The sequence below is a fragment of the Nymphaea colorata genome, chromosome 12 (genome assembly GCF_008831285.2).
Source record: "Nymphaea colorata isolate Beijing-Zhang1983 chromosome 12, ASM883128v2, whole genome shotgun sequence".
Classification (NCBI taxonomy): Eukaryota; Viridiplantae; Streptophyta; class Magnoliopsida; order Nymphaeales; family Nymphaeaceae; genus Nymphaea; species Nymphaea colorata.
In genome coordinates, this window is record NC_045149.1 from 5,990,737 (window position 1) to 6,017,983 (window position 27,247).

The following is a 27,247-nucleotide window of genomic DNA, read 5'->3' on the forward strand; positions in this document are numbered from 1 at the left end:
AAGTTTTAAAAATTTGAATTCAGCTCGGACTTTCGAGCGGGTGAAATTTCACCCGTTCGACCGCTTTCGATTTTTCACTCTCACGTCCTGAGCATGTGGCCGAGACTGGGGAGGGGTTTCTGCAGCAAAGCACAAAGAAATGGAGGGTGAAGCAGGTGGTGCGGGAATAGCACGAAGGAATGGAGGGTGAAGAGCAGGTGGTGCGGGGTGCGGGAAGAGCACGAAGGAATGGAGGGTGAAGCAGGTGGTGCGGGCAGAGCACGAAGGAAGTGACGCCGATTTCATATCAATCTCAGAAATCGGGGCTTTACTCTTCTCCGTGGCGCTGGATTCTTCCCATTGACACTGCCGATGGCCTACCATAATCAAGGCTTCTCAAATTTCTCCTAATTCAAAAACCCTAATCACCCTCAAATAGAAACTGCAAAGACTGCTGGAAAAAGCTCGACTCTATGCAGCCGACTCAGAAAACCCCCAAAATCTATGGTGGATTGAATGCTCCTGGCTTCACTTGATGTGGAGGATCCATGCAAAATCCCCCTACAGGACACAGTGGTGGGGCGAGAATTCGAGACCTTCATATCAAAAGATTAGAACACGCTGTGCAACGAAGAAGCAGCAGTGGGGCAAGGGCAGTGGCGGTGGGACGAGGCAGCGGTGGGGTGAAGCAGCAGAGGATGAAAATGAGAAGGGGAAGATGAAGGGAGCCAACAGAGGATGAAAATGAGAAGGGGAAAACGAAGGGAGCCAGCAGAGGATGAAGATGACAAGAGGAAGACGAAGGGAGCTCTAACAGGCAGAAAAGTGTTCCAATGATTTCGATCACACCCCTCTTGGGTGATTTGATGAAATGCGATTATTGTCCCCAAATACTCCACCATTTGTTATTGTCCACAGAATGCGATGTGGGTGATTCAATACTCCACCATCTGCACGGGATAACTGGTAACGAACAGCTTGCTCGCAAGGTGTTCGATAAAATGCCCAAAAGAAGCATCGTCTCATGGAATGCCATGATTGATGGTTACTGCAAAGTTGGTGAGTTCAATGCGTTGCTTGGGATTTTTAATAGTCTGTTGATGGGTGATTTGAAGCCCAATTTGAGCAGCTTAGTGAGCATTACAGCTGGTCAATGTGGGTTTCTTGACATTGGCAGGTTGATTCATTGCCACAGGATGAAGCTTGGGCATGAGTTATCGTTGGGCATGAGTTGGATTCAGTATTATGTAATTTCATTATGAAAATGTACATTGAGCTTGGGCTTGTAGATTGTGCTCACCTCCTATTCAATTAGAAAGATCAGTCGTTTCATGGATACTTTCATTGGAGGGTACACAAAGATTGAAAATTTTCATCAAGTTTTCTTGCTTTTTACCAGGTTAAATTTTTCCTGTGCATCAAACAGGGTTAAATTTACCACGTTAAATTTTTCGTGTGCATCAAACAAAGCCTCACATTGGAACAAGGAGAAATTTTATCCTGTAAATTTTTCCAGAAAAATTTACCATGGTAAATTTACCTTGTTAAATTTCACCCGACAATCAAACGGGCCCTTAATCAATTCTTGCCTAGGGTTTCACGCGCAATCTTAGTTTAAATAGTCGTAGAGTGTCTTGGTTCTCTAGTGTCTCGACCCGAGACGATACAAAAAGCAAAAGCAAATGAACCAAAGCAAAGAGAAATCCTCGCGCGTATCGGTCTGAGTGAGTATCGACCGCTTCTTGATGGTCGGACTTGTGGGTCCGCCTCCACTTGTCTGGGTTCCACCCAGACTCATCTGTCTGTGCTGCCTCTCGGCCTGCACCAGCCTAGGTTCGGCCTAGGCTGCTGGGTTCAACTGCTGCACGCGCCTAGGTTCACCCTAGGTTGTTGTTGCCTCTGCTTGTTTCGGTCTCTGCATTGTGCTTGCTTGATCTTCATCGGACTCTGACCCTTGGTCGCTGAGCTGCCTCTTGCGCATAACCTGCCTCGGATGCTGGTCATCCATAGCTGTCCCTACAAGGCCAATATCCTCACTCGGCCCTAAACCTAACTTCTCTACTGCTGCCGCTCGATGCATAGGGCTATCGGAGATAGCCTCACTACAAATTTCATTACACCCGTCAACTTTTCCTCCTATCATGTTAGCCTCCCTTACCATGTTATCGCCTTAGGCAACTAACCCCTCCAACGCTGCTAGCGGCATACAACGCGCTCGGCTGCACTCAGCCACACTGTCAGCTAGCCTCGACATCGTCCTAGGTAGGCATGTATCAGGTTCAAACAAGATTTTCCAACCTACAACGGAGATAGATTTCGCACAGAAAAGCGTTCACACGAGAGTCGGCTCAGGCGAGTTGGGTCATCATCCGCAACAGCCCGTACCATGCACAGGCTGCATTGCGGATGACTCACATTGTTGTAGTGGATAGTTACTATTGGATGCCTAAATCATTATTGAAATTGAGTTATAGAAGAAGTTGGAAGGTTGGTGTACCCAGCCTTAGCCTAGTCTTTTAGATTGGTCATGTAACAGATCATGCTAAATGGATTGGATGCTGAGAAAGTTTCTTGTAGATGAAAGGATAAGGAGTACCATAGAGGTATGTATGCAGTGGCGGAGCGACATGTGGGCTGGTGTGGGTTGTTGTCCATGTTAGCTCCATAAAATTTCATCATATTTACATTTATAAATTTAATATTCACTTTTATACATATTAGGTGCCCCTCCAGCCAATTTTTCTAGCTCCGCCACTGCATGTAGGTGCACTTATATGTTATGTTGTTCTTCGTTTTACTGTTGTTATCACCCAAAATTTTTCAAAAAAAAAAAGGCATTATTTTATTATTTAGATTTAAAACAAATTTATGACTATTTGATCCAAAATGAATTTCTAAACCTAAGTTTTGATCCAAATCTAGCATTTCAATCTCAAAATCTAATTATCAAATCCGAATTAGATCCAAAATTCAACTTTAGATCCAAATCAAGAATTCCAAAGCTCTTCCCTCTTGAATTCAAATCTTAAATTCGAATTTTGAATTTTGGCTCTAAAACTCTTCCCTCTTAAATTCAAAACTTGAATTTGAATTTCAAATTTTAGCTCCAAACTCTTTATAAATACCCTCACAATCCTCCCTCTTGAGCATGGGCTAACCATTGGGGGAACTCTAATGCTTTATCGTTTGAAGATTTGCTTCTCTTTCCATTTTTCTCTTCTTTCCTTCTCATTTTTCATTTTCTTTTCCAACTTGGAGCAAGCTTCATCAAGCCACAACTTTTCAAGCTTGGAGGCCTCCTCTTCATCATTTTGGAGCTTCATTCAATATGAGTACAAGATCATTCCAAGCAAAGGGTGACCATTTTTCTCCAAAATCATTTTCATTAGAAGTATGTAATCATCGTCCATTTTTTTTCTTTCCTTCATTTTCTCATTTCTTCATCTTCATATGGCCACAAGATAGCCATAAAATCTCTATTTTAGAGTCAAGAGGCTATTCTTAAGTACACCAAGAGCATGACAAGGTGAAACAATCTTTCATTTTATGATTAAATCATGCTCTTTCTTTTCTTGGATGTAGCCTTGTTTTGGTTCCTTTATTTTCTCTCATCTTCATCTCCCCATGGCCATATGAGATAGCTCTCAATCTCTATTTTAGAGTAAAAAAACTATGCTTGAGTGCACCGAGAGCATGACAAGATAAGATGATATTTTATTTTATGATTGAATCATGCTCTCTCTCTTTCCTTGAATATTGTTTTGTTTTAAGATATTATCCATGCATGGTTATTTGATTTTTCCTATCTATACGTGAATGCACGGTGAAAATGAGAGTGTGGTTTGGGACTCTTTACTCTTATGCTAACTTTTGAGGTTGGAACTTGTCTAACCCAAGAAAAATCATCACGAATATGTACATGTTAATATGCATTTGCATGTCATGTTGAGTTAGTTTCCTTTTGATCATCCCATTAAAAACCCTAATGAACATCTTATCGTATGGTTTGATCTTCTTCCATACCCAATGGTAGAAGCAGCATATTCTCTTGTAAAAAACCAAATAATAAAATTCTATGTTTATATATAAATCATATTTTATAAAAGATTTTCAAAAGCAAATACCCTCTCTAATGTGGCTATGGCGACTTTGCTTAAGCTCTTGCATGAGTCCAAGCTCCCCTCCGGCCTACATCAAACTTAAAGTCGGTTATTTTTTATTTCTTGATTTTTAATCTCTTGAAGATATGTATGTATATATGTGCATATGATGATTTTTTTTCTCTCTTTCTATGTTTCCACATTTTATTTTACAAATTTTCATATACATATGAATGCATATATACATGTGTTCTATTTTCTCTCTCTAAAACCTTTTGTTTGTCTCTTCAAGACAAATGTATTCTCATACAAATTTCTTATATATATATATATATATATATATATATATATATATATATATATATATATATCTTTTTCTTTCGCTCTCTATTTAAGTTAAGACTTCATTTTCAAAAGCTTATACAAATATGTATACATACATATAGAGAATATATATCTCATTCAATTTCAAAATCTTCCATCTAGTGATCTTTGAAGTCTCTTTCTTTCTCTCTCTTTCTTTTTATAAGAATATTGCATTTCTTCTATTCTTTTTTAACATTTTTCTCTCGTGATTTTTTATATTTACCGACTTCACTAAGACCAAAAATCAAGTAATGACCCAATATTGGATTCATGTTTGATGGTTTACAACCCGAATCCATTTTAAAAAAAATTTCCTTCTTATATATGATATTTATCAAAACAAAAACCTTAGATGTATGTTATGGTAGGAATGCTCTTACATGAATATTATGGTATGAATGAATGATTTTTCTTTCCAATCATATAGGATCAATGCATTCATGCAATCTCACCCACTTAATTTCACTTATGTTCACAAGCACTTCTCCAAAAGAACTTAAGTAAGATGAGATGGAGCTCTAAGTAGGTAGTAACCAAATTAGAGCAAAATCTCAAACCTACTTAAAGTTTTAAGAGAACACTAAAGTGATTTCAAAATAATTTTTCAAGTTTTCCAAATGATATTTATAAAGATTTTTCAATCTTAGTTTTCCCCAAAATGTTTCACATTCTCAAGTGATTCTTCAAGAACCTATTAAAAAGTTTAAAACATCAACACTTTTAATATTTTTCTACACTGCATGTAGAATGAAAAAGATGTTCAAGCCAAAGTGAAATGCATCAATAATAAACATAGCCCTTGGGTTAATTACCCCCGGTAAAGGTGTCGGGAACGGTCGATCCTCGTACCGACCGGCGAGTCCCTTTCTCTCTCATTTTCAAAACAAAACTCATTTTTTTGGAGCACTCCAAAACCAAAGAAATTTTGGAATGCAAACAACTATATACATATTTCTTTGGTATAGCTGCCATTTACTTTTGCTATTTGCTAGTGGCATCTTGTCCACATCAATCGAGGTTTAGTTCAAGGTTATAACTTTAAAATTGTTGAGTGAATGACCCAAGTGGAATAAGAGAAAAAGAGAACGAAAGAGAAGAAACTATATCTCAAATGGATAAATTGGAACATAATTTAGTTGCTTATGTTTCACATTAAACTTCTCTTCACATCTCATCACAAGCTTGAATACATATTTTGGTAATTGTTTTTTTTTTCACCCATTTGTGAATCTGATGCTGCTTCCTTTAGTGCAAACAAAGTATTCAATTGGGATGATATCATAATTGCTCATGAGCTTGTTTTGGCCATCGACACAGGAAAGTAGCTACCCCTCAGTAAGCATGAGGTCCCTAACAATGTTCATGATTGAAGAATCTGTCAGCTGATGTTGCTTTAGGGACTAGAATCATATATGCAGTTCCAAGCCATTTATAATAAAACATGAGCTTTATTGGAGCATGTTCTATAAGATTGTCGTGCATATGGGTCATGGTTGTTAGTTGTAAATATTTTCGGAGAATGTGAGTAATATGGTGCTGATTTAGAGAATCCTTTATAAGTGGTAAAATTTTTTGCAGGTAGCAATATCTCAAGGAAAAAGAAGTCGCTGAAAAAGGCGGTATTGTGAGAAAAGTTTGGTACTTACAACAAGAAGTTCTATAGTTTGGCTCATGAAATACTTTTAAATGCTTCATTAAACATTCTTTTACAGCAGTCCATTTAGCTATTGGATAGGGAAATGCTGCTCTAAAACTGCAATTCTTTCACCAAAAGCAGCTGCAGGTTACTACATTTCAAAGAAGGAAGTCTAGAGAATGTAAGAGAAAAGCATAAATTTCAGTTGGAAATGAGTTACCATTTCTAAGTTCATTTTTCATGAATTGTAATGCATCTACATAAGGTAGTTTGTTAAAATAAAAATTTTATGGTAGCTTGTTAAATTTGAAACTTCTTGTTGGCTGTTTTTTTTATTGTGTTTACGTTTTGTGTTTGGGGACTGGTATAAAAGCACAACAATCTTTTGACACAAAAAAAGGAAGGAAGAAAGAAAGAGGCTACAAGAGTGTTGTTGCCACCGCTATAGGTTTATATCAAGCAAACCGTATTGATGATATGCTAGCGCCAGTAATAACTTTCATTGTGGTGCTGCTGCAGTTAGCACCAGTTCTAGGCAGCACTGGTGCTTAGGCATTTTTGACATAGAAATGAGTTGTGGCGGTTCAAACTTTGGCACATGTTCTCGTGCTAAAGTAGCACCAAAGCTGATGTTCACTAGCGTTATTTTAGCACCAAAGCTATTGAGAATTGTCATAGTAAGACCAACTTTTGGGCGAATGATTGACTCTTCCATTTTCAAAGCTATTTCAATTGAAGGTGTATATCTAATTGGAACCTCCAAGACGTGTTGACAAGGAGCTTGTGTAGGTTAGTTTTTTGTAAAAGAATCTACCACCAAAAAAATAGCCCTAATGTTTCTCCAATACCAAAATCTTATGTAGATAGATTCCATAGCTTATGGGCAACCCTGGGATTCTTACACAAATTGCACGGTGTGTGATTGAATTTTTAGTCTTCAACAACATTTCTTACTTAGAATGCCTCTAGGAACAGGGGCGGAGGGAAGGAGGGGGCCTGCACGGGCCTTGGCCCCTCCTTAAAAGACAAAAACTTTAAAAATTTATATGTAAATATAAAAAATTTTGGTTTGATATACATAAAAAAATTTGAAAATTTTGATTTCGGCCCCTGTTAAAATTTTGAAACTATAATTCAACCACTTTGATGAAAAAAATTCTAGCTCCGCCCCTGTCCAGGAAGGTCCTCCTTGAAACCTACTTGGCTCATTTTTAAAAAAGATTTGATTAAGCTCCTCTATCTAGAAATGTCCCATTGCCTATGACCAAAAAACTACTGTGTATCCCCTTCCCCCCTCTTTAGAGACCCAAAAATGAAATTATAAGCCATAGAGGTGCTTAATAATCCACTAGTGCAGCACTCAATTGCAGCAAACCAGAATTACATCTTCATCTTTTTGTGGATCTCTAATTTAAGGGATCAAAACCTTCTCTTTCAATGCCTTTTGATAGATCTAGCTTTGTGGAACTCTCTCACATCTTCTTTGGTTATGGGCACACTCCCATGCACAAAAAATTGTGCATATGGATGTATAATAACCAGAAGACCCTTAACTAAGTTAAAAGTGAGTCTTTTTACAAGGATAAATAGGGGTTAGGTTAAAGGTCTGGAAAATACATTTTTATAAACACTTTGAAAAGATATCCCAAACCCCCTTCTTTTTTTTTCCCAGTGTATATTTGTCGAGTGCACTAAAACTGTCAATCTCATCCAATAACTAACTAAATACACAGAACAACTAGGGGCGGAGCCAAGGGTGGGCCCTAGCCCCACCTTAATTTTTTTTAATTACAAGTAAAATTTAAAAAATTTTACTTGTTCTATATAAAAATTTTGAAAAATGATATTTTGTCTCATGTCAAAATTTAGAAACTTTAATTCGCCTCCTCATGAAAAATTTTTGGCTCTACCCCTATGATCAACCTTTCAGAAAAAGAGCCAAATGATTACTACGACATTTTAGGGTATTATCGATGGCTCAAACCGTGAGCAAAGACCTCCTAGAGCCGTTGGCAAATTGTTTATATGTAAATGATTTGTTGGTGATTTTCTGGACACGAGTAGAGGGGCTCATGCACATCTGTAAGATGGAACCTGAACTTCCATCCACCTGATCCATTGTTCTTCTGATGCAAAGCTGATAGGAGATGGGCTCCTCACCCTTTTATTAAAAGAAAATAATAAATGGAAGCAGCACTACTTATGTTCTTGGGTTTCATATTTCTAAAATAATATACCATGGAAAACATTTGTTCCTAATGAGGTACGAAATGTAACACCTCAAAGTAGAGATAAATTGAGCAACATGTTGTGGTCTATAAGTTCATGTTCTCTCTACTTAATTAATATTAGAAAATACATTTTTTTAGTTGTAAACTCAACATGTATTTGTTAAAGATAAGAGAATAGAGAGATTTTGGAAAGGCATTTGTAGAGGTTCAATATAAACCTACGTCCTCTTCTCTCAATCACAGCTTCTTGCTGAGTTGAGGTTCCATTATGCTTTTATAGATGTACAAATCTCAACAGGTCTATGATTATGTTTTTGGAATACACCATTGACGTTAATTCCTTCCTTTTTGAATTGGGCATATCTTCCTTTGCAGGTGTAGACGCTGAGTCCATTTCCTTTGCTGGTATAACTGTTGAGTTTTCCCTCCTTGATTTGGTCGTTGCACACTTCTTGCCTTTTGTCATGCCTTGTGTCATGCTCATTACCTTTGCTGATATAGTCGTTGAGTTTGTCCTCCTTGATTTGGTCGTTGCATGCTTTCTGCCCTGTGCCATCTGGTGTCTTCACATCCCCCTGCAAACTCAACGGGCCAAGAATGACGTTGAGTTTGGAATGAAGGGTTTGGAAGGGAGTGATGGGCAGCGGTTTGGTGAGAATATCGGCTAGTTGATGGGATGATGAGATATGTTTAACTAGCAATTGATTTTTGGCAATGCGGTCGCGAACAAAGTGAACATCAAGTTCAATGTGTTTGCTTTGACTATGAAAAACAGGGTGCACCGCCATATAGGTGGCATTGATATTGTCACACCAGAGAATTGGAGTAGATGGTATGGAGATGTGAAGCTCTTGTAGGAGATACTGCACCCATATGAGTTCTGCAGTGGCATTTGCGACTGCCCTGTATTCCACTTCTGAACTTGATCGAGCAACAGTGTGTTGCTTTTTGGAGCTCCAAGAGATGATGTTGGGCCCTAAGAATACAACATATCCCCCTGTGGATTTATGGTCATCGGGGCACCCAGCCCAATCTGCATTAGAGTAGGTGGTTAGGTGTAGACTATTAGATGGTCGGATCAAGAGTCCAAAGTGCACGGTGCCTTTGACATAACGAAGTATCCGTTTGACTGCTGTCCAATGCTCTTTAGTGGGTCTGTGCATGAACTGACAGACTTTGTTTACTAGAAATGCTAAGACTGGTCGTGTTAAAGTTAAATATTGCAGAGCGCCTACCACCTGCCGGCAGTGGCGGAGCCAGCGTGGGGCTGGCATGGGCACCTGCCCACGCCAGCCCAAGATAGCACCATATGAAATGGAGCCTCGACAACCATGTTACGCCCATGTTGACGCTGGGTTGCCCATGCCAGAAATGGATCGGGTCCCAGCAACGATGAGCGATCCAGCTCCACCAAAAACATAAAACAATCGGCCTGCCCTTTATGCCCAAATTCACCGAAACTCAGAAAGGAAGGCCGAAGGGGAGAAGCGCCGAAGCCACGAAACGGCAAAGGGCAAGGCCGCAAGGGCCACCGGCCAAGGCCCAAGGGCGACAGCAGCGAGCAGCCAGCAGGGCGGCGTGCGCCAGGTGATTCTTCTTCTTCTTCTTGAATGATTGAATCCTTTGTTCTTCAAATGTGTAGGGTTTTTTTCATTTTCCCCCTTTTTTCAAGTTTCAATGCTTTTGCCTCATGCCTCTTGGTCTGATTTTTGTATTGAAGAACAGAAGAAGCTCTTGGAATCTGATTTTTGTGCTAGCCTGGAATCTGATTTTTGTGCTTCTTCTTCTTCTTCATGAATTGTTTCTTCTTGGATTTTCATCCCCCCCCCCCTTTTTAACGCTTTTGCCTCATGCCTCTTGGTCTGATTTTTGTGCTGAAGAACAGAAGAAGCGTCTGGAATCTGGATCTCTTCTCCCTTGTGCAGTCGATGCCGCGGTGGTCGCTTTGTCTCTTCCTCCCAGGTATGGTTTATCTTCTTCCTCGTTTCTTTTTTTTTTTGGTTTATTGCTTTTGTCTTTTTTATGGCTTCCAAATGAGTTCACATTCTGGTGGATGGAGGAGATTGGCTTCTGTAATCTGTTTGTTCATGGTTGAATCTTGTGGTGTTTGAGGTCTTCGGGCTGCACCTTCATGTTATTGTTATATAACTTATATTCCGTCACGCTGTTGGAAAATATTGGCCATTCTTTTTGTTTTCCCTTCATGTTGGAAAATTTTGACCCACGTTGGGGTCTTTTTCCAAAAAAAAATCCTCCTGAGTCTCCTTTTTCCTGCTGATTTTCTGGTTGAAAGCTTTGTAAAATCTTTTGTTCTATAACTAACACATAGGTGCTCCATCCTATCTTGTCAAAAACTCTTTTGAAGTTTCCCTTTGGTAAAAATACTGTAATTTTAGTTTTTTCTTATAGAAGGTGAGATTCATGAGCTACCAGAATCTGCAATTATTGTTCCTCATGTAGCATGCTTGTTAGAGAATAATTTTGGGGTATGCCGTAAGCACAATACAAACAGTTTCATATGCATACCCATTTCAAACAGTTTGGTATGATTTGTTTGTCTTTTTAAAATAACATATATTTTAGTTTGAAAATTTTTTCACATACTAGTGCCCCATAGCAAAAAATTTATGGCTCCGCCACTATCGGTATTCAGCAGGGTTGTGATATGCTACGTTGGTGCCTTGGGAGAGATTTTGTGAGGTCGACATAGGCGAGGGGGCTGGTTTGGCACCGATCATGTTGGTTCATTGGAGAAGGTCCAGGTAGTATTGTTGTTGTGATAAAAGGAGGCCCCCGGCAGAGTGACGTACATTGATGCCAAGAAAATAGTGGAGCAGTCCAAGATCTTTTAAAGCAAAGGCTGTGCTTAGATATTTGATCAATTTGTCGATGTGGTGGGGAGAATTTCCAGTGACTAGTATGTCATCGACATACACTAATACATATACCACACAAGACCCTGGTTGAGAAATAAAAAGAGAGGTGTCAGTTTTGGAGATAGAAAAACCATTGCTTACCAAGGCGTGGCTAAGTTTTTGATACCAAGCTCGAGGAGCTTGTTTGAGACCATAGATTGCCTTGTGAAGCTTACAAACGAAATGAGGCTGTTGTTCGAAGCAGGGTGGTTGATCCATAAATACTGTTTCCTATAGCTCACCATTGAGAAAGGCATTGTGAACGTCAAGTTGATGCACAGCCCACTGAAAAGTTACCGCAAGAGTTAAGATTGTGCGACTGGTGGTGGGTTTGACTACAGGGCTAAGGGTGTCAAAATAGTCAACTCCTTCTTCTTGCATGTAGCCCTTAGCTACAAGACGTGCCTTGTAACGTTCCAGAGATCCATTCGCTTTCCTTTTGACTTTCAATATCCATTTGCACCCAACAATGTTTTGGTTGGCAGGTTGAGGAACAAAGGTCCAAGTATGGTTGTCAATAAGAGCGTTATATTCAGTATGCATGGCTTGAACCCAGTGAGGGTTGGATTTGGCTTTGGCGTAAGACGTTGGTTCAAGAAGGTCGAGAGATTGAGTGAGAAAAGCAGCAGGTAAAGGATGGACAGTAGATGTGAGAACCTTGGGTATTTTGAGGCCGTTCATGGAGCGAGTGGTCATAATGTGAGTGCGGGCAGGAGGGGCAGTTGGAAAAGGGATAGGGGAAGGTGACGGCTCAGGAATGGGTGATGAGAGAGATGCAGCTTGAGATGGGTCTGAGTTGATAGGAGGCAGCACGTCGGAACAATTGGTGGGCTGGTCATGTCTTTCATCATGGTTCTCACTAGAGTGTTGAAGGTCGATGGCTGGTGAAGGAGGAATGTAGGAGGAGGTTATGGGAATGAGTATAAAAGTATGAGTTTGGGAGGTAGAGAATGATTTTAAATCAGATCCATTGGAATCATTTTGGAAAGGAAATTTATGTTCATCAAAAATCACATTTCGAGAGATAAGAATTTCGTCCATCTTTTTGTTCAAACATAGGTATCCCTTGTGTTTGCTACTATATCTGACAAAAACATGTTCCTCGGTTTTGAAATCTAGTTTGTTTTGGCGGTAAGGCCAAAGGTTGGGATAACATGCGCAGCCAAAAACTTTAAGGAAGGTGAAATCCGGTCCGAGGCCATGGAATATTTCAAAAGGGCTTTTATGGCCAGTAATATGAGAGGGTAACCTATTAATCAAATATACAGCAGTGGCAAAAGCACAAGACCAAAATTTTTGAGGCATATGAGTGTGACTTAAAAGACATAAGCCAGTTTCTACTATATGTCTCTATTTGCATTCAGCGGCTCTATTTTGTTCATGCGTGTGAGGGCATGAAACACGATAGGATATTCCTGCAGCATCAAGAATGGGTTTGAGTGCTATGAACTCACCTCCTCCATCAAATTGGAAATATTTGATTTTTCTTTCAAAAAGGTTTTCAGCTTTGTTTTTGAAGTCAGAAAATGCAGCCACCACATCAGATTTGTGAGTTAAGAAATATATCCACGTGAACTTCGTGTGAGCATCAATAAAGTGAATATAATATTTGAATCTATCAAGCTTAGAACAGGAGCAGGACCCCACACATAAGAGTAAATTAAATCAAGAGGCTTAGAAATAGTATGAGTTGAAGTAGTGAATGGTAAAGCATGAAACTTTCTCCGTAGGCAGTCAATGCACACATGAGGTTTAATATGTCCATATGAAGGTAATCTAAAACGACTAATGACTTGCTGAACCACACGGTAGGCGACATGTCCTAGACAACTATGCCATTGATCAACCGACATTCTTTCGCCAAGGAAGACGTCCTTATTGCTCACGTTCAACTTATTGCATCCTACATCATCAAATTTAAAACAGTAAAGGCCATTTTGACTTAGTCCTCGAAAGAGTTCTCTCCTTGTCTCCAGATCCTTCACAATACAAACATGAGGGTAAAATTCCATAATAGCATTATTGTCATTGGTAAATTTACGAACAAAAATCAAATTTTTAGTAATGCGAGGAACATGTAATATGTCCTTAAGCAAGAATCTGGAATCATTTTTGTAAAGTAAGAGGAACCATGGTTAAGAATGTGCAGACCTGTGCCATTTCCTACGTGCACCCTTTCCTTCCCTTCATAACGGACATGCTCAGATAATGCGTTCAGATCATTTGTCACATGGTGTCTGGCCCCGGAATCTGGATACCACATTGTGTCGTTCATTCCTGCATGAGAAGCATAAAGGGCACCAGGTGGAGAAATATCCTTATTGGCAGCATGTTTTGATTGTCGTTTTCCTCCATTTTTGGTCATCTTGAAGCACATCTTGGCTGAATGGCCTGGTTTATCTCAGTATTGACAAACCACCCGATAATTTCTGTTGTGCTTGTAAGAGGCCCCTCCTCCTCCACGGTTGTTGTTCCTAGTACTGATTTTTGGTTGACTATAAGAAGGACTATTCATGTGTAAGAAATTGATGGTTGGACCAGTATCAATCTCTGCTTCTTTCAGCTAAGATTCATGTGTTAACAACATACTATAGAGATCAGTTAAAGACAAAGGATCAGATCTAGTGGCTATAGATATCTTAAAAGCATTGTATTCCAGTGGGAGTGCTCTTAAGATATGCAAGACTAAATCATATTCAGCCACTGGTTTTCCTGCCATGGATAATTGATGACCAATCATCGTTGCCTTATGTATTAGTTCATCAATACTGTTTGTCCCTTTCTTTAAGACAACAAGTTGTTCTCTCAATTGCATCACCTTAGATGTAGAATGTGCAGCATAGGTGTTTTTCAATCTCGTCCACACTTCATAGGATGATCTTAATCCCACAACTTGAGAATGAACAAGTTCCAAAAGAGATGAAATGATCCATCCAAGTAACAATTGATCCATTCGCAACCATTCAATATAAGCAGGGTTGAGAACTTCCTTACCTTCACTGAGGATTATCTCAGGCGGATGAGTCTTGGTTCCATCAATAAAGCCCTTCAGACTGTATGAGACGAGGAGAGGCTGCAGCTGATTTTCCCATAACATATAGTTATCAGAGGTGAGTTTGACAGTCAATAGATGTTGTAGACTGGTTGGCGCAGGGGTATTCAATAGAGCAGCATCTTGAGGTGAATCGCATGTTGCAGATGAGTTAGGTGATGTCATGATCTCAACACAAGAGTAACTTACAACGAAAAGAGGAATAAGAGGAGCACACGGCTATGACAGCAGGGAAGAAACAGAGCAAGACGTCTTCTAGGGACAGGCGGACGTTCAAAAATCCATAACGCCTTAACACCAATGCCAAAAATTCTCAAAATTGGTGGAGAGGATCTTCAAAGACAAACAAATCCAGAGAGCTCTTGGTTGACACCTTTCGTCGCCGGAGCTGGTAACGCCAAGGAAAACTGTAACAGGTTTTCTGGCACTCTGGCTAAAAAAAAAAATGCTCTGTTTTGGAATTAGCTCGATCTCCCGTCCCTCTGCAGAATTGTATCCAGTCACTCGCAGAAATTTCCTTTACGAAAACGTGGCTCTGATACCATGTTAAAGATAAGAGAATAGAAAGATTTTGTAAAGGCATTTATAGAGGTTCAGTATAAACCCACAGCCTCTTCTCTCAATCACAGCTTCTTGCTGAGTTGAGGTTCCATTATGCTTTTATAGATGTACAAATCTCAACGGGTCTGTGATTATATTTTTGGAATACACCATTGACGTTAATTCCTTCCTTTTTGAATTGGGCGTATCTTCCTTTGCTGGTGTAGACGTTTTGTCCATTTCCTTTGCTGGTATAGCTGTTGAGTTTTCCCTCCTTGATTTGGTCCTTGCACACTTCTTGCCTTTTGTCATGCCTTGTGTCATGCTCATTGCCTTTGCTCATATAGTCGTTGAGTTTGTCCTCCTCTTCACAGTATTAACTTTAATGCTTGTAAATTAAATATATAAAAACTCTATCTCTCTCCCTCTCCATGTTTACTTGACGTTAAATGACTTTTTTATATAAAAATTCTTCCTAAGAACTTCAAAGAAACCATTCCAAGAAAAAGGTTACAATGCCGAATTAAATTTCATTCTCCCATTTCTTGACCTTATATAGTACAAGAGAGACAAGTCTGTGCAACGGGCTCAGGTACCCGATGGGTACCTGGTACTTGGCCCGATCGGGTTTGGGCTAAAAAAAACCGGCTTGGGCCTGCCCGATGGAGCTCAATTCGGCCCAAATATTTTTTTATTTTTTTATTTTATTTCTTAATCATGTATATTTATTATTAAAAATATATTTTATATTCAACTTTTATTTTATATCTAAAAAATATTTTTTTTATTTTAATCGGGCCAGACCGGGCTGAGCCTGGGCTCGGATATCGCGTATCAGGCCCGGCCCAGGCTCAGGTTTCGGGCATCGGGCCAACCCAAGCCCGACTTTTATGGGACCGAGCCAGGCTGGGTTGGCCCGATGCCTAGGTCTAAGCAGGGGCAATTTTTTTCTTTATCATATTTGGTTTTCAAAGTCTTTAGTTGTGCCCGTGTAACCCATCTCTTAACCTTTGAGTCTGGCTACCCTTTTGAAATGGTGGATTGATGCCAACATGCACATTTCAAATACGCTAAAATAACGGACTTCAAATCATATGAACATGACAAAGTTGTTTGGGCTAAAAGTTTGTGTTTCAATGAAAACGAAAAACTTCATAAACAAGCTTCAAGATTTTTGAGTAAGGCAAAAGACACTTAATTGTTAGCACATACGAATATTTTCACAATGAACTGAAGACAATTTTGTCGAGTCAATCGTAAAGCTACTGTTTAGCATCCATGACAAATGTACCTGTGTTTGCAAAACCTGGTATGGTATAAAAAAAAATCCACCTAAATAATTTTGGTACTAATAAATAATTACCAATTTAGATATATTTAAACATCAATTGATGATTTACTTAGTATTGCTAATTATGAAACATCAATTGATGATTTACTTAGTATTGTTAATTATTAAACATCAATCGATGATTTACTTACTATACAGATATATATTTTTACCATATCCACTTGTTTGGGTATCTATATTTTGGATTCTAATTTAGATCTGAATTCAAACGTAAAACATTCTATACCATATCTGAATTTGAAATGCAAATTCATAATCTAAATCCGATCTCAATCCAACTTTTAAAATGAATCCAAACCACATTATAGTAAAAGATATTTATTGAAAATTATATACAATCCAAATCTGAATCTTATAGGATGTCATTTCTTATATCTGAATCCGATTCAAATTCTTAATTAGATGTCAATTTTTTTTTCTCATATCCTTTTTCCTGCAGATATTGGATCTATGTACATCCCTAGATGCCGCTAGCACAATATTTTGATGTTCACATGGGTTAGATTTTTATCGGATCTTGGAAACACTAGAACGTCTTCCCAAAAGTACTGCATACCACATCCAAATCCAGTTACATTCTTTTTTCCAAATTTTATTAGAACTGATCTCTAAGATCGGGTCGGAGATATCAGGTGAATCCGACCCATTGGTGAACACTAATACAGTGGCTGTTCATGAAACACAAGATGTATTTAAAGGGTAATATCGGAAAGCACTTATTTAAAATAATGTCAGCCATTTCGTGATCCAGTCATCCAGCATTTTTTGTAGACCAAAAGCTTCCAACAATTTCATACAGCTCTGCGTCTCCCTGCTTGTCGTCACAACAACATTAATTAATGAAATATTAATGACAAAAATATTTTCACAAGCGTAGCGGAGAAAAACGAATTTCAGACCTCGGTGAATTTTCTTTCTGGGGGGTTTTTAATTTTATTTAGCTTAACAAAGGAGGATTTTCCTTTTTTGGAGTTTTTTTTTTATTTCACAAATTGACTATATATTCATCTTATGTTATATATTTCTAAAATTTAATAAAGGATGGCAATGGCTTAACTTAATTCGGTTTATTCATTTTTTCTGGCTTTAATTTGGTAACGGTCGTGTCCACGTCGTCCGCCATCGAGCATGTAAATAAAATTTTAGTGTATTTGTTTTGTTTTTCCAAAAATACGACCTAAAAAGGAGAACTTTTTAAAAAATGGTCCTCCTACAAAATAACGTGTATAACAATGTGAAAGACCATTTCCCACTTTCTGCTTCAGTCAGCGTAGCAAAAGCATGCCCGATAAGTTGCGGATATGTTTAAAATAACTCCGATATCTTGTGGCTACTGCACTCGCTTTCGCATTTAATGAGCTCACAAAGGAAAAAAGAACAATATAAAAGAAAAAGGAAATAGCTCACAAAGGAAAAAAGAACAATATAAAAGAAAAAGAAAATAAGTATTTCCCAGCCGGTTTATCTCTTTTTGGACCCCAGACGCTGGACAGCCCTTCTCTCCCTCCAAGTGGGAGAGAGAGAGAGAGAGAGAGAGAGAGAGAGGCAGTTTCCCTCCCAAAAACAAAGGGAAGGAGGAAGTAGATAGAAGCTCGTGCTTCATTTCCTCGTTCGCTCAATATTTCTTTTTGATTTGGAGATTTTGAGAAATGAGAGCTCGGGAGGGCGAGATCGGGGCGTAGAGAGTTCTTCTTCTTCGTCGCCCAGGAATACAACTCTTCTTTTTCCCGTCCGTGATGGCCGTCGGAAGCGTGGTTTGCGGTCGGAACTTCGGCTCCCTCACTCTTCGAGGTGAAAGTCTTATTTTATACTGCGATTTGTTTCTGTTTTTCCTTCTTTCCCTTCTGCATGCGAAATAAATGAGCGGAACCTCTCCGTGAATCTAGAGGCGATTGAGCGTCTTCCTGAAGAAGTTCTTAGCTGTTTTAAGTTTGTGATGACCGAAGTACCCTTAGTTGCAGGTCGGGAAGAAGCTTGGCTTGTGTGGAGTTTATGTTTTGTTTGCTTCTGTTATGGGAATGACGAGAGATTCTCCTGGGAGTTTGACTTTTCACGGAGGGAGCCTTGCTTTGCAATTCATGCGTAATTAGAGAATTGTTTAGGGATATTTCTCTAAAATAGTCTGAACTCGCCCAACAAGGTTAGTCCATCCGCTAGCTAGTCAAGGACAGGGGTGGGCTTTGACTTTCGTGACCTGCAACTACGCGCTCCTCTCATCCTTTCCATCTTTACCGACCAGCCAGTCATTTATTTTTTTCTGCGTTCTATGGAATTCGATAAAGGTCCATCAAAATGAACCGGCTACACAAGGTCAAGAATCCTTTAACAGAATACCTATATATATATATATATATAATGCTGGACGTTGACTGAATGACTAAATTTAAAATCATTCACTAAAAAACAGTCACTACGTTTACATTGGCATCAGCAATGGTTTATGTTGCAGCAACGGTTTATGATGGTTTTAGAAACGATTTTGGTCTTATTATTGATGAATGTTTAATTTTAGCCATCTGGCAACTATCTGGCATTCAACAACATTGACTTTTCCAGCATATATATTTAACGAAAATTTAGCAACATTATAATCTCTTTCTGTTTGAGAGATATACTTTAGCTAGATAATAGAGAAGGAAAAGTACATACTTCATTATTAATTATGTGCAAAGTACTCTCTATACGCCCCATTTTCTGTTGCCAAATTAAAAAATTACATAAATTTGAACAATTGATTCCTTTATTCCCAAAAAATGCTATCGAATAAAAACAGAGTTAGCTATAACTGTATTAGCAATCACAGTTGGTGGTTTGGAAACTAAATTGTGCACCCTATCGTAATCTGTGTCACATAGGTACACGTACGGGTACTGGTACACTTTCAAAAAATTTGGGTACGGGGACACGGCCGTACACACACACACAACCATATACATATATAAGTGTGTGTGTATCATATATTCATATACATAAACATCATTTTCACATTTTAAATGACAACGTTTTTCTTGGGTATAATATGGCAAACTTGAGAAAAAGAGAAAAATACGGTAAATTTTTAAAAAAATTAAAAATCTTAAAAATTAAGGAAAAATAAAATAAACGACAAACTAATAAGACAACAACGAAAATTAAGTAGATAAGCAACAAATAAAAATAAAAAAATGGAAACAGCAGTTTGACATTAAAAAAACTGTGAAAAATGATGCCTAAAGTAAAAAAAGAGGATAAAAATGCGAATTCTTTTTCCCTTTTTTTGTGTTGGTGTTTTTTTGCTGTTTTTCTTCTGCCTTATTTTTGCATTTTTAACACATTTTTTTTTCCAATAAAAACATGTTTTTGTGACTATGATATATACATAGGAAAATTGAAATCACCCTGCTGCTTCTATGGCTGGAATTTTTTTTTAAAATTTTTTGTCACTAAAACCATTACAAAAGATGCATTTCGTCGCTAAAAAACATGGGTAAGCAATTGTAGTTGGTTTTTAACGATACAAAATACAAAAAACCCTCTGACTATAGAGGTTGGTCGACTAATATATGTACATTTATATATATATGTGTGTGTGCGTGTGTGTATATATATATGTTGAAAAACGAAAGATAATTTTAACATAAAGAACAATATCTAAATATAATTAGTTCTATCCTATCTCAACCTTAGAAAGAAAGAGAGGGGGGGAGTGAGAGAGATAGAGAGGCTGTTAGTCAGTAGAAAAAGAGTGAATATCCTTTATTTTCTGAATTGATTAATTCTATTGAAGATGAACCTTATTAAAATATCCATGTATTTTTTAAGGCCTTCTGTTATATATGTGCATCATACAACAGGTGCCTTTTGTTTTTTCAACAATTTGTGACCTAATTTTAATAATTCGATGACTGCTACTTAAAGCTTGATTAAGTGACTGCAAGATGAAATTACTGCTTATAGTAACACCCTATGTGTACAGAAGGACTTGAGCATAGCCTTAAATAAAAAATTTCCAAGAATATTGTGGGGTTTATACACCCTTTACATGACTATTGATTATCCTGGTTCGTAGCATTTCTAAAATACAAACCTAAGTTCAATATAAGGCAGGTTGGATTCACCATATCAGGCAGCTGGGGCCATTTTGAACCAGGTCATTACAAATGGTATCAATTCTAGATTTAACAATCAGATCTGGGGTCTTAACACACAAAAACACATGTTCCTAAAGGGAGTTCAAAGGTTACATCTTAAAGTAGTGATAAATTTAGCACCATATGGATGGTTTTGAGAAGAGTTAGGTGGCTTATATGTTCATGTGTCCCATTACTAGTTGTCTGCATAGCCTTTTTGATGTACATATTTTATGAGACAGGTTGAAATATGTTAAATCCATCACTCAGGCTAGTTTTGTATCAAGTACTATGGGTGGTCTTAGAGTCAAGTTCAACATTCTGACCTGGATCCAACACACAAGGGTGCTTGTTCCTTAGATGGGTGGATTGTAGTAGCCCATCAGTTTTGAGCCATGGAGTTACAGCTGGTGTATCAACCAAGTTTAGCACTCAGACTTGTTTTAAAACTTGCAAAGACATTTTTTTAAGTTGGTGTATTTAATACCCAACATGCAAGGACATTTTTCTCTTTTCCTTTTATAAGATAAAGGTTCTTTTGCTTGATTGTTGGGTTTGTGCGTCTCCCGCCTTGTGGTAGCAAATCCACAGTTGACGCCTCTCTGGTTTGCATTCTCCCTCAGGGTTGAGATATGAACGTTGTCTTCTTCGGGTTCACCGTCGGACAGTTCTTGTTGACGGATCTTGTTGTATGGGTCCGAGTCTGGACTTGATCCAGTATGTCCTGGTTTGGGCATACTTATACCATTGTAAACCCTAATCTTAAGTGTGAATGAAATCTTAAGAGAGAGAGAGTCTGGTTGCTAGTGGGTGCCAGTTCCTCCTCGTTCGTGGTTTTTTTTCCTCTTGCTGAGGGTTTTTCCACGTTACATCTTGTTCATCTTATTCCTTTGTTCTTGATCTTCGTGTTTCTACATGGTATCAGAGCCGTGAAGTTCCTGCGTGACTGATTCGAGTTTTGTTTCTGTTGTGGCCGTGTGAGAGGAAGACTCGTGCCGGTACTGTTCATTGCCCATCACCCGACGGTTCCAATCACATGCCGTTACTGTTTGCTGCTCGACGTGGTCATCGCCCGACGCCGTTGGAGTTCCGGTGACGCCTCGACGCCGTAGGAGTCCCTCGACGCCATCTGGAGTTCCGGCGACTCTCTGTTTCTGCCCTGCTTGCCGCCGCCGCCACCAGCTGCGTCGCCCGCGATTCTCTGCGTCGCCCGACGTTACTCTGTTCGGTCCCTGTTTTTTGGCCCGATTGTTCCCGTGCGTCGTCCAACGACATTGACTCTTGTGTCACCCCCTGCTGGTCTACCGTAATCTTCCCCCTTCTTCGTTTGCTCTGCCCAGGCCGCCCGACCCTGCCTTGCCTGCTACCGTGAGGTCTGGTGTTCTTCCGTTGCTGGATCGCTGCCCTGCTCTTAGTCACCACTGTTCCTGTCTGCCGTTGGTGTTCTGCCGCTGCTCGCTGCTGCTGTTTCTTTTTTGTTCTCTTTGTAGGGTTGGTCTATAATTATGGCAGCGTCTTCCTCGTCCACCGTCAACACTGATCAATCTGAAATTGGGGCTTATCGAACTGAGAATGTTCCCGTTCAAGTCACTACTATTCGCCTTACCAAGGAGAACTATCTCCCGTGGTCAGCTGCTATGACTATGGGGATTGCAGGCCACGGTCGGATTGCCTATATCAATAGAAGGAAACCTGAACCGGTAGAGACAAGTGGTGTGTGGGACACTTGGTTTCTTGAGGATAATCAAGTAAAAACTTGGATTGTCAACTCTGTTTCCGCTGATATCCAACCCCTTATTCTTCGGAAGAAGACTGCTAGAGACATGTGGGTGATTTTGGAGCAAATGTATGGCCAGAAGAAAACAACTATCTGGACTTACCAACTAATGAAGACTGTCTATGGAATTCGGCAAGGGAACTTATCTGTTGCAGATTATTATGGGGCTTTGAAAGCCAAGTGGAAGGATCTTGACTATTATTCTGATATTAATTGGCATTGTCCTCAAGATCAAACACTTTATGTTGCTAAAGAGTGGGAAAATAGGGTGTTCCTCTTTTTAGCAGGTTTAAATGATGAGTTTGAAAGCGTTAGAAGCCAGATTCTGAATTCAGGAGAAGTGTCAAGTATTGAAGATGTGTATTCTCGTGTTGAAGCTGAAGAACAGAGGAGGCTGGTTACATCTGGGGAAAGAGAGATCTCATGTCATATAATGAGAGATCTCCTCTTGTTAGTCGGGGTCCTGGAGGCACTACTAGATCTCTTCGTAGATGTAGCAAGAAGAATGGTCATATTGTGGATTTCTGTTGGGATCTTCATCCAGAGAAAAAGGCTAACAAAGGAAAGTCTTCTAATGGGAAGCCGACTGTGCCTGAGGAGACAAAATCTAGTGGAAGAAAGATCTCTATTTTTGCTGAACAACTTCGGGAACTGAGGGCTTATTTGGGTCGGGTCGATGTCAATCAGATCGAGGCATCAGATGAGACAAAGGCTAATCATGCTCTTGCCATTGTAGGGGATAAAGGTAACTCTTGTGTAGGGGAATGGATCGTGGACAGTGGTGCTACTCACCACATGACGGGTAACCCTAAATTGTTTCATGAGTATAAGTTGTCTTCGGGAAGGGAACGAGTATCTCTTGCAGATGGTTCCTCTACCTCTGTGGCCGGAGAAGGGAGTCTGTCCTTGTTGGACAAATTTCATGTGCGATGAGCATTACATGTCCCTCAGCTTCCCTTAAATCTCTTGTCAGTTAGTAAACTTACTAAAGAGCTGAATTGTGAACTCATCTTTTCTGCAACTCGTTGTATTTTGCAGGACTTGGCGATAGGGAAGAGGATTGGGATTGGTTTGGCGTCTGATGGCTTATATCGTCTTCCCATACGCGTGGCCACGGCTCTTATGACATCGATCAACAAGATTGAAAAGCGAGAGAAGATTGCCTTCAGTCCTTCTTGTATTGGCATGAAGGCCTTGGGCATTTACCTTTTGGGATTTTGAAACAGTTGTTTCCTGATTTGTGTTCCACTCTGAATTTGTCATTGATTTCTTATGATGTATGTCAGTTTGCCAAACATGTGAGGGCTTCGTACCCTATCTCTACTAGCTGTGTTAATGAAGTTTTTTCCTTGGTTCACTCTGATGTGTGGGGGCCTTCGAGAATTCATACGCGTCAAGGTTTTCAATATTTTATAACTTTTATTGATGACTTCTCTCAGACCACCTTTGTGTACTTGTTAAAGGATCGCAGTGAGGTGCCTCATATCATAGAGACCTTTATTCTACTTGTGCAAACTCAATATGGTGGAACTGTTAAAACCTTTCGATCGGATAATGCTCATGAGTATATGTGTCAGTCAGTTGAGGAGTTCCTTCGAAAAACGGGGATTGTTCACGAGATGTCCTGTAGTTATACTCCCCCACAAAACGGGGTGGCTGAGAGGAAGAATCGCCAGCTCCTTAATGTCACCAGAGCCCTTTTGTTTCAGAGGAATCTTCCCAAGCACTATTGGGGTGATGCAATTCTTACTAGTGCGTATCTCATCAACCGCTTGCCCAGTCGTGTGCTGAATGATCGGACTCCCCATTCTCTACTTCCGGGAAGTCGTCAACCTTTTCTCCTCCCCCCTCGTGTTTTTGGCTGTGTGTGCTTTATTCATAATCACAGTCCCAATGTTAAGAAACTTGATCCCCGGTCTATCAAGGGTGTGTTTGTTGGGTATTCTCCTACTCAGAAAGATATAAGTGTCTTGATCCTACCACTGGCCGTGTTTATGTTACAAGGGATGTTACCTTCTTGGAACATGCCTCTTACTTTTGTGAGAATCCTCTTCAGGGAGAGAAGTCTGTGGTTAGAGAAGAGTATTCTCAGAGTCAGGAGATTCAATTTACAGATTTTTTGGACTACAAGAAAGAAGAGCCTCTCACAGCTGTTGATGTGCCTGAGAAGGAGGAAGGTGTGGCACCGGAACTGAGAAGGAAGGTCATCGTTTGTTTGGACATGTCTACTCTAGACGAGGTGCTTGGATAGAGGAGGTGACTTGTGGTGCGAGATCTACTTCCAATCCCAATATCATTTCTTCCCTGGATGAACCAAGTCCTACCTTGAAGACTCAAGATGGGGTTGAAAAAGAAAATGAAGATCTTCCCATTGCCCTGAGAAAGGGTGTCAGGTCATGTACTCAACACCCGATTGGTAATTTTGTATCTTATTCAAGACTTATCAAGGATTACAAGTGTTTTGTATCTTCTCTTTCTTTGACTGTGATTCCCAGGACCGTTGCTGAAGCTCAAAGTGATTTTAAGTGGGCTGATGCTATGAAAGAAGAAATGGAAGCCTTGAGAAGAAACATGACATGGGAAGTTGTGAAGATTCCTGAGGTAGCTCACTTGGTTGGATCCAAGTGGGTGTATACCATTAAGTACAAACCCGATGGAAGTGTTGAAAGATACAAAGCTCGTCTTGTGGCCAAGAAGGGGTTTAGTCAAAAATATGAGATTGATTATTTGGATACTTTTGCTCCAGTTGCAGAAATGAAGACAAGTAGAGTTGTTATGTCCCTAGCTGTGATGAAAGAGTAGAGGATGTACCAACTTGATGTTAAGAATACTTTTCTCAATGGTGATCTCGAAGAAGAAGTATATATGCGTATGCCCCCAGGATATGAAGAACCAGAGAAATGCTGTAAGCTGAAAAAGGCCTTATATGGCCTCAAGCAGTCGCCTAGAGCATGGTTCGAACGTCTCAGACGAGTGATGCAACATCATGGGTACAATCAAGGGAATGGAGACTACACTCTATTTGTGAAGAAAAAAGAGGGCAAGGTCACTCTTTTACTTGTCTATGTGGATGACATGATTGTCACGGGAGATGATGAGGAGGAGATCTTCAAGTTAAAAGTGTTACTGGCTGTTGAATTTGATCTCAAGGATCTTGGCAAACTGAAGTATTTTCTTAGTATTGAGATTGCTAGATCTAGTACTGGCCTTGTGCTAAACCAAAGGAAATATACATTAGATCTGTTGGAGGAGACTGGTAAACTGGGGTGTAGACCCGCTTCTACCCCACTTGATACTGGACACAAGTTAAGCCTTAGAGATGGAGAGCTGCTCTGTGAAAAAGCTAAGGGAAGATATCAACGTCTGGTTGGAAAGTTGATTTATCTTACCCTTACGAGACCAGATATCACTTTTGCGATAAATGTACTGAGTCAATTCATGCATGCACCTACTGATACACACCTGAAGGCTATGGACAAAATATTGTGCTAGTTGAAGAGAAATCTTGGCAAGGGACTCTTGTATGTGAAACAAGAGACTGTATTGATTGAGGGGTACTCCGATGCAGACTGGGCAGGTTGTGCTGATACTCGACGGTCTACCACAGGGTATTGTGTCTACTTGGGAGGAAATCTTGTTGTCTGGAGGAGCAACAAACAGGATGTGTATTCTCGATCTAGTGCAGAGGTAGAGTATAGAGCTATCGCTATGGGAGTGTCAGAGTTACTATGGCTGAAAATATTGCTGACTGATATCAGAATAGAGGTTGAAGGACCAATGAAAATGTACTGTGACAACAAGTCTGCAATCAACTTAGCCAACAACCCTGTACTACACGACATAACAAAGCATGTTGAGATTGATCGTCACTTCATTCGTGAAAGGATTGATGCTAAAGAGTTAATCTTACCTTACATGAAGTCTGAAGACCAAACCGCTAATGTTTTGATGAAAGCTCTATCTTCAACTTCATTCGAGAGAAATGTATCCAAGTTGGGCATGTTTGATATGTATGCCCAACTTGAGGGGGAGTGTTGACGGATCTTGTTGTATGGGTCCGAGTCTGGACTCAATCCAGTATGTCCTGGTTTGGGCATACTTATACCATTGTAAACCCTAATCTTAAGTGAATGAAATCTTAAGAGAGAGATAGTCTGGTTGCTAGTGGGCGCCAGTTCCTCCTCGTCCGTGGTTTTTTTTCCTCTTGCTGAGGGTTTTTCCACGTTACATCTTGTTCATCTTATTCCTTTGTTCTTGATCTTCGTGTTTCTACAGTTCTGAATCAGTCCTTGATTGTGCATGAACTCCCCTTCCTGAAAGAGCATCATTGGTCAGTTTCCTACCGAGAAACTCTTCAAGCATCAGCCACATCTGCTTGTAGTCTGCTATTGTCGTCTCCACATCTCGTTCGCACCTTTTGTTGTTTGGTTAATCCTTGCTGATGAAAATCTCCATCTTCTCCAATCGAGCATCTACAATGTTTGCCGACTGCACACTCAGGACCTATTCTGATACCATTTGTTAGCCATCGACTAAGAAACTGATTGCAAAAGCAATGCACACACGGATAAAAACCTCAAAACTCACCCACGCAGAGGAAATGACCTTCGATTACCAGATGCCTTCCCTACTAAGACCTTCAACCTATTTATAGCCTTATTTGAGTTCGACCCGAATGGGATCCAATCCAAATCACATAACCGGTTACTAACAGTTTGTTACTGTACTGAAATTCACATTAACTGCCTCTTGCAATTTCTTTTAGGAAATTCAACATGTGCGCATCCTGCAAAGGAGATGGCCATTGTTTTATAGGATAGAAGGTAGGATGTGCAAAAACTGAAAAATCAGAATGGTTACGAAAAGAGTGAAATCAAAATGAAATGTGAAACTTTTCTTTGCATTAGTTTCTTATTTATTTGTGTTGCTTTTCATGATAAGAGGAATATGAAATTTTCTGTCCTCCCAAAACGGAAAAGCTTTTCCTACTGTACCCAGCCATGCCTGTTTCCAGAGAACAGGTTGACTGGATATAGAGTATGTATGTTTGGCAATCTTTCAGGAATTTTCATTTGATAGTTTATGAGAATTATGCACTTCTTTCAGCTTAGTTTATGTGCTTTATCCTCTGCAAATACAACCATGTACAAGATGATAAACTGAATGTTTGGGGGCTTATTATGCTTTTTGG

General features: G+C 39.6%; 2 protein-coding genes across 3 annotated transcripts in view; both read left to right on the top strand.

Annotated features, from left to right (window-relative positions):
* The first annotated feature begins 17,641 nt into the window (after positions 1–17,641).
* Positions 17,642–27,247, top strand: part of LOC116265603 (ascorbate transporter, chloroplastic-like) — a 29,461-nt gene continuing 19,855 nt past the window's right edge. For both annotated transcript variants that reach the window (XM_031646328.1, XM_031646327.1), the window contains exon 1: positions 17,642–17,961. Coding sequence is in view for 1 of the 2 variants with exons in the window: in XM_031646327.1 (XP_031502187.1) it covers positions 17,907–17,961 (55 nt within the window). In the remaining variant the exon portion in view is untranslated. The remainder of the gene's footprint in view (positions 17,962–27,247) is intronic.
* On the top strand, positions 19,848–27,245 carry LOC116265604 (uncharacterized). Its single transcript, XM_031646329.2, has 2 exons — positions 19,848–22,801; positions 23,095–27,245. Exon 1 carries the CDS (start codon positions 21,785–21,787, stop codon positions 22,709–22,711), a length of 927 nt encoding a protein of 308 aa, XP_031502189.2. The 5' UTR covers positions 19,848–21,784; the 3' UTR covers positions 22,712–22,801; positions 23,095–27,245.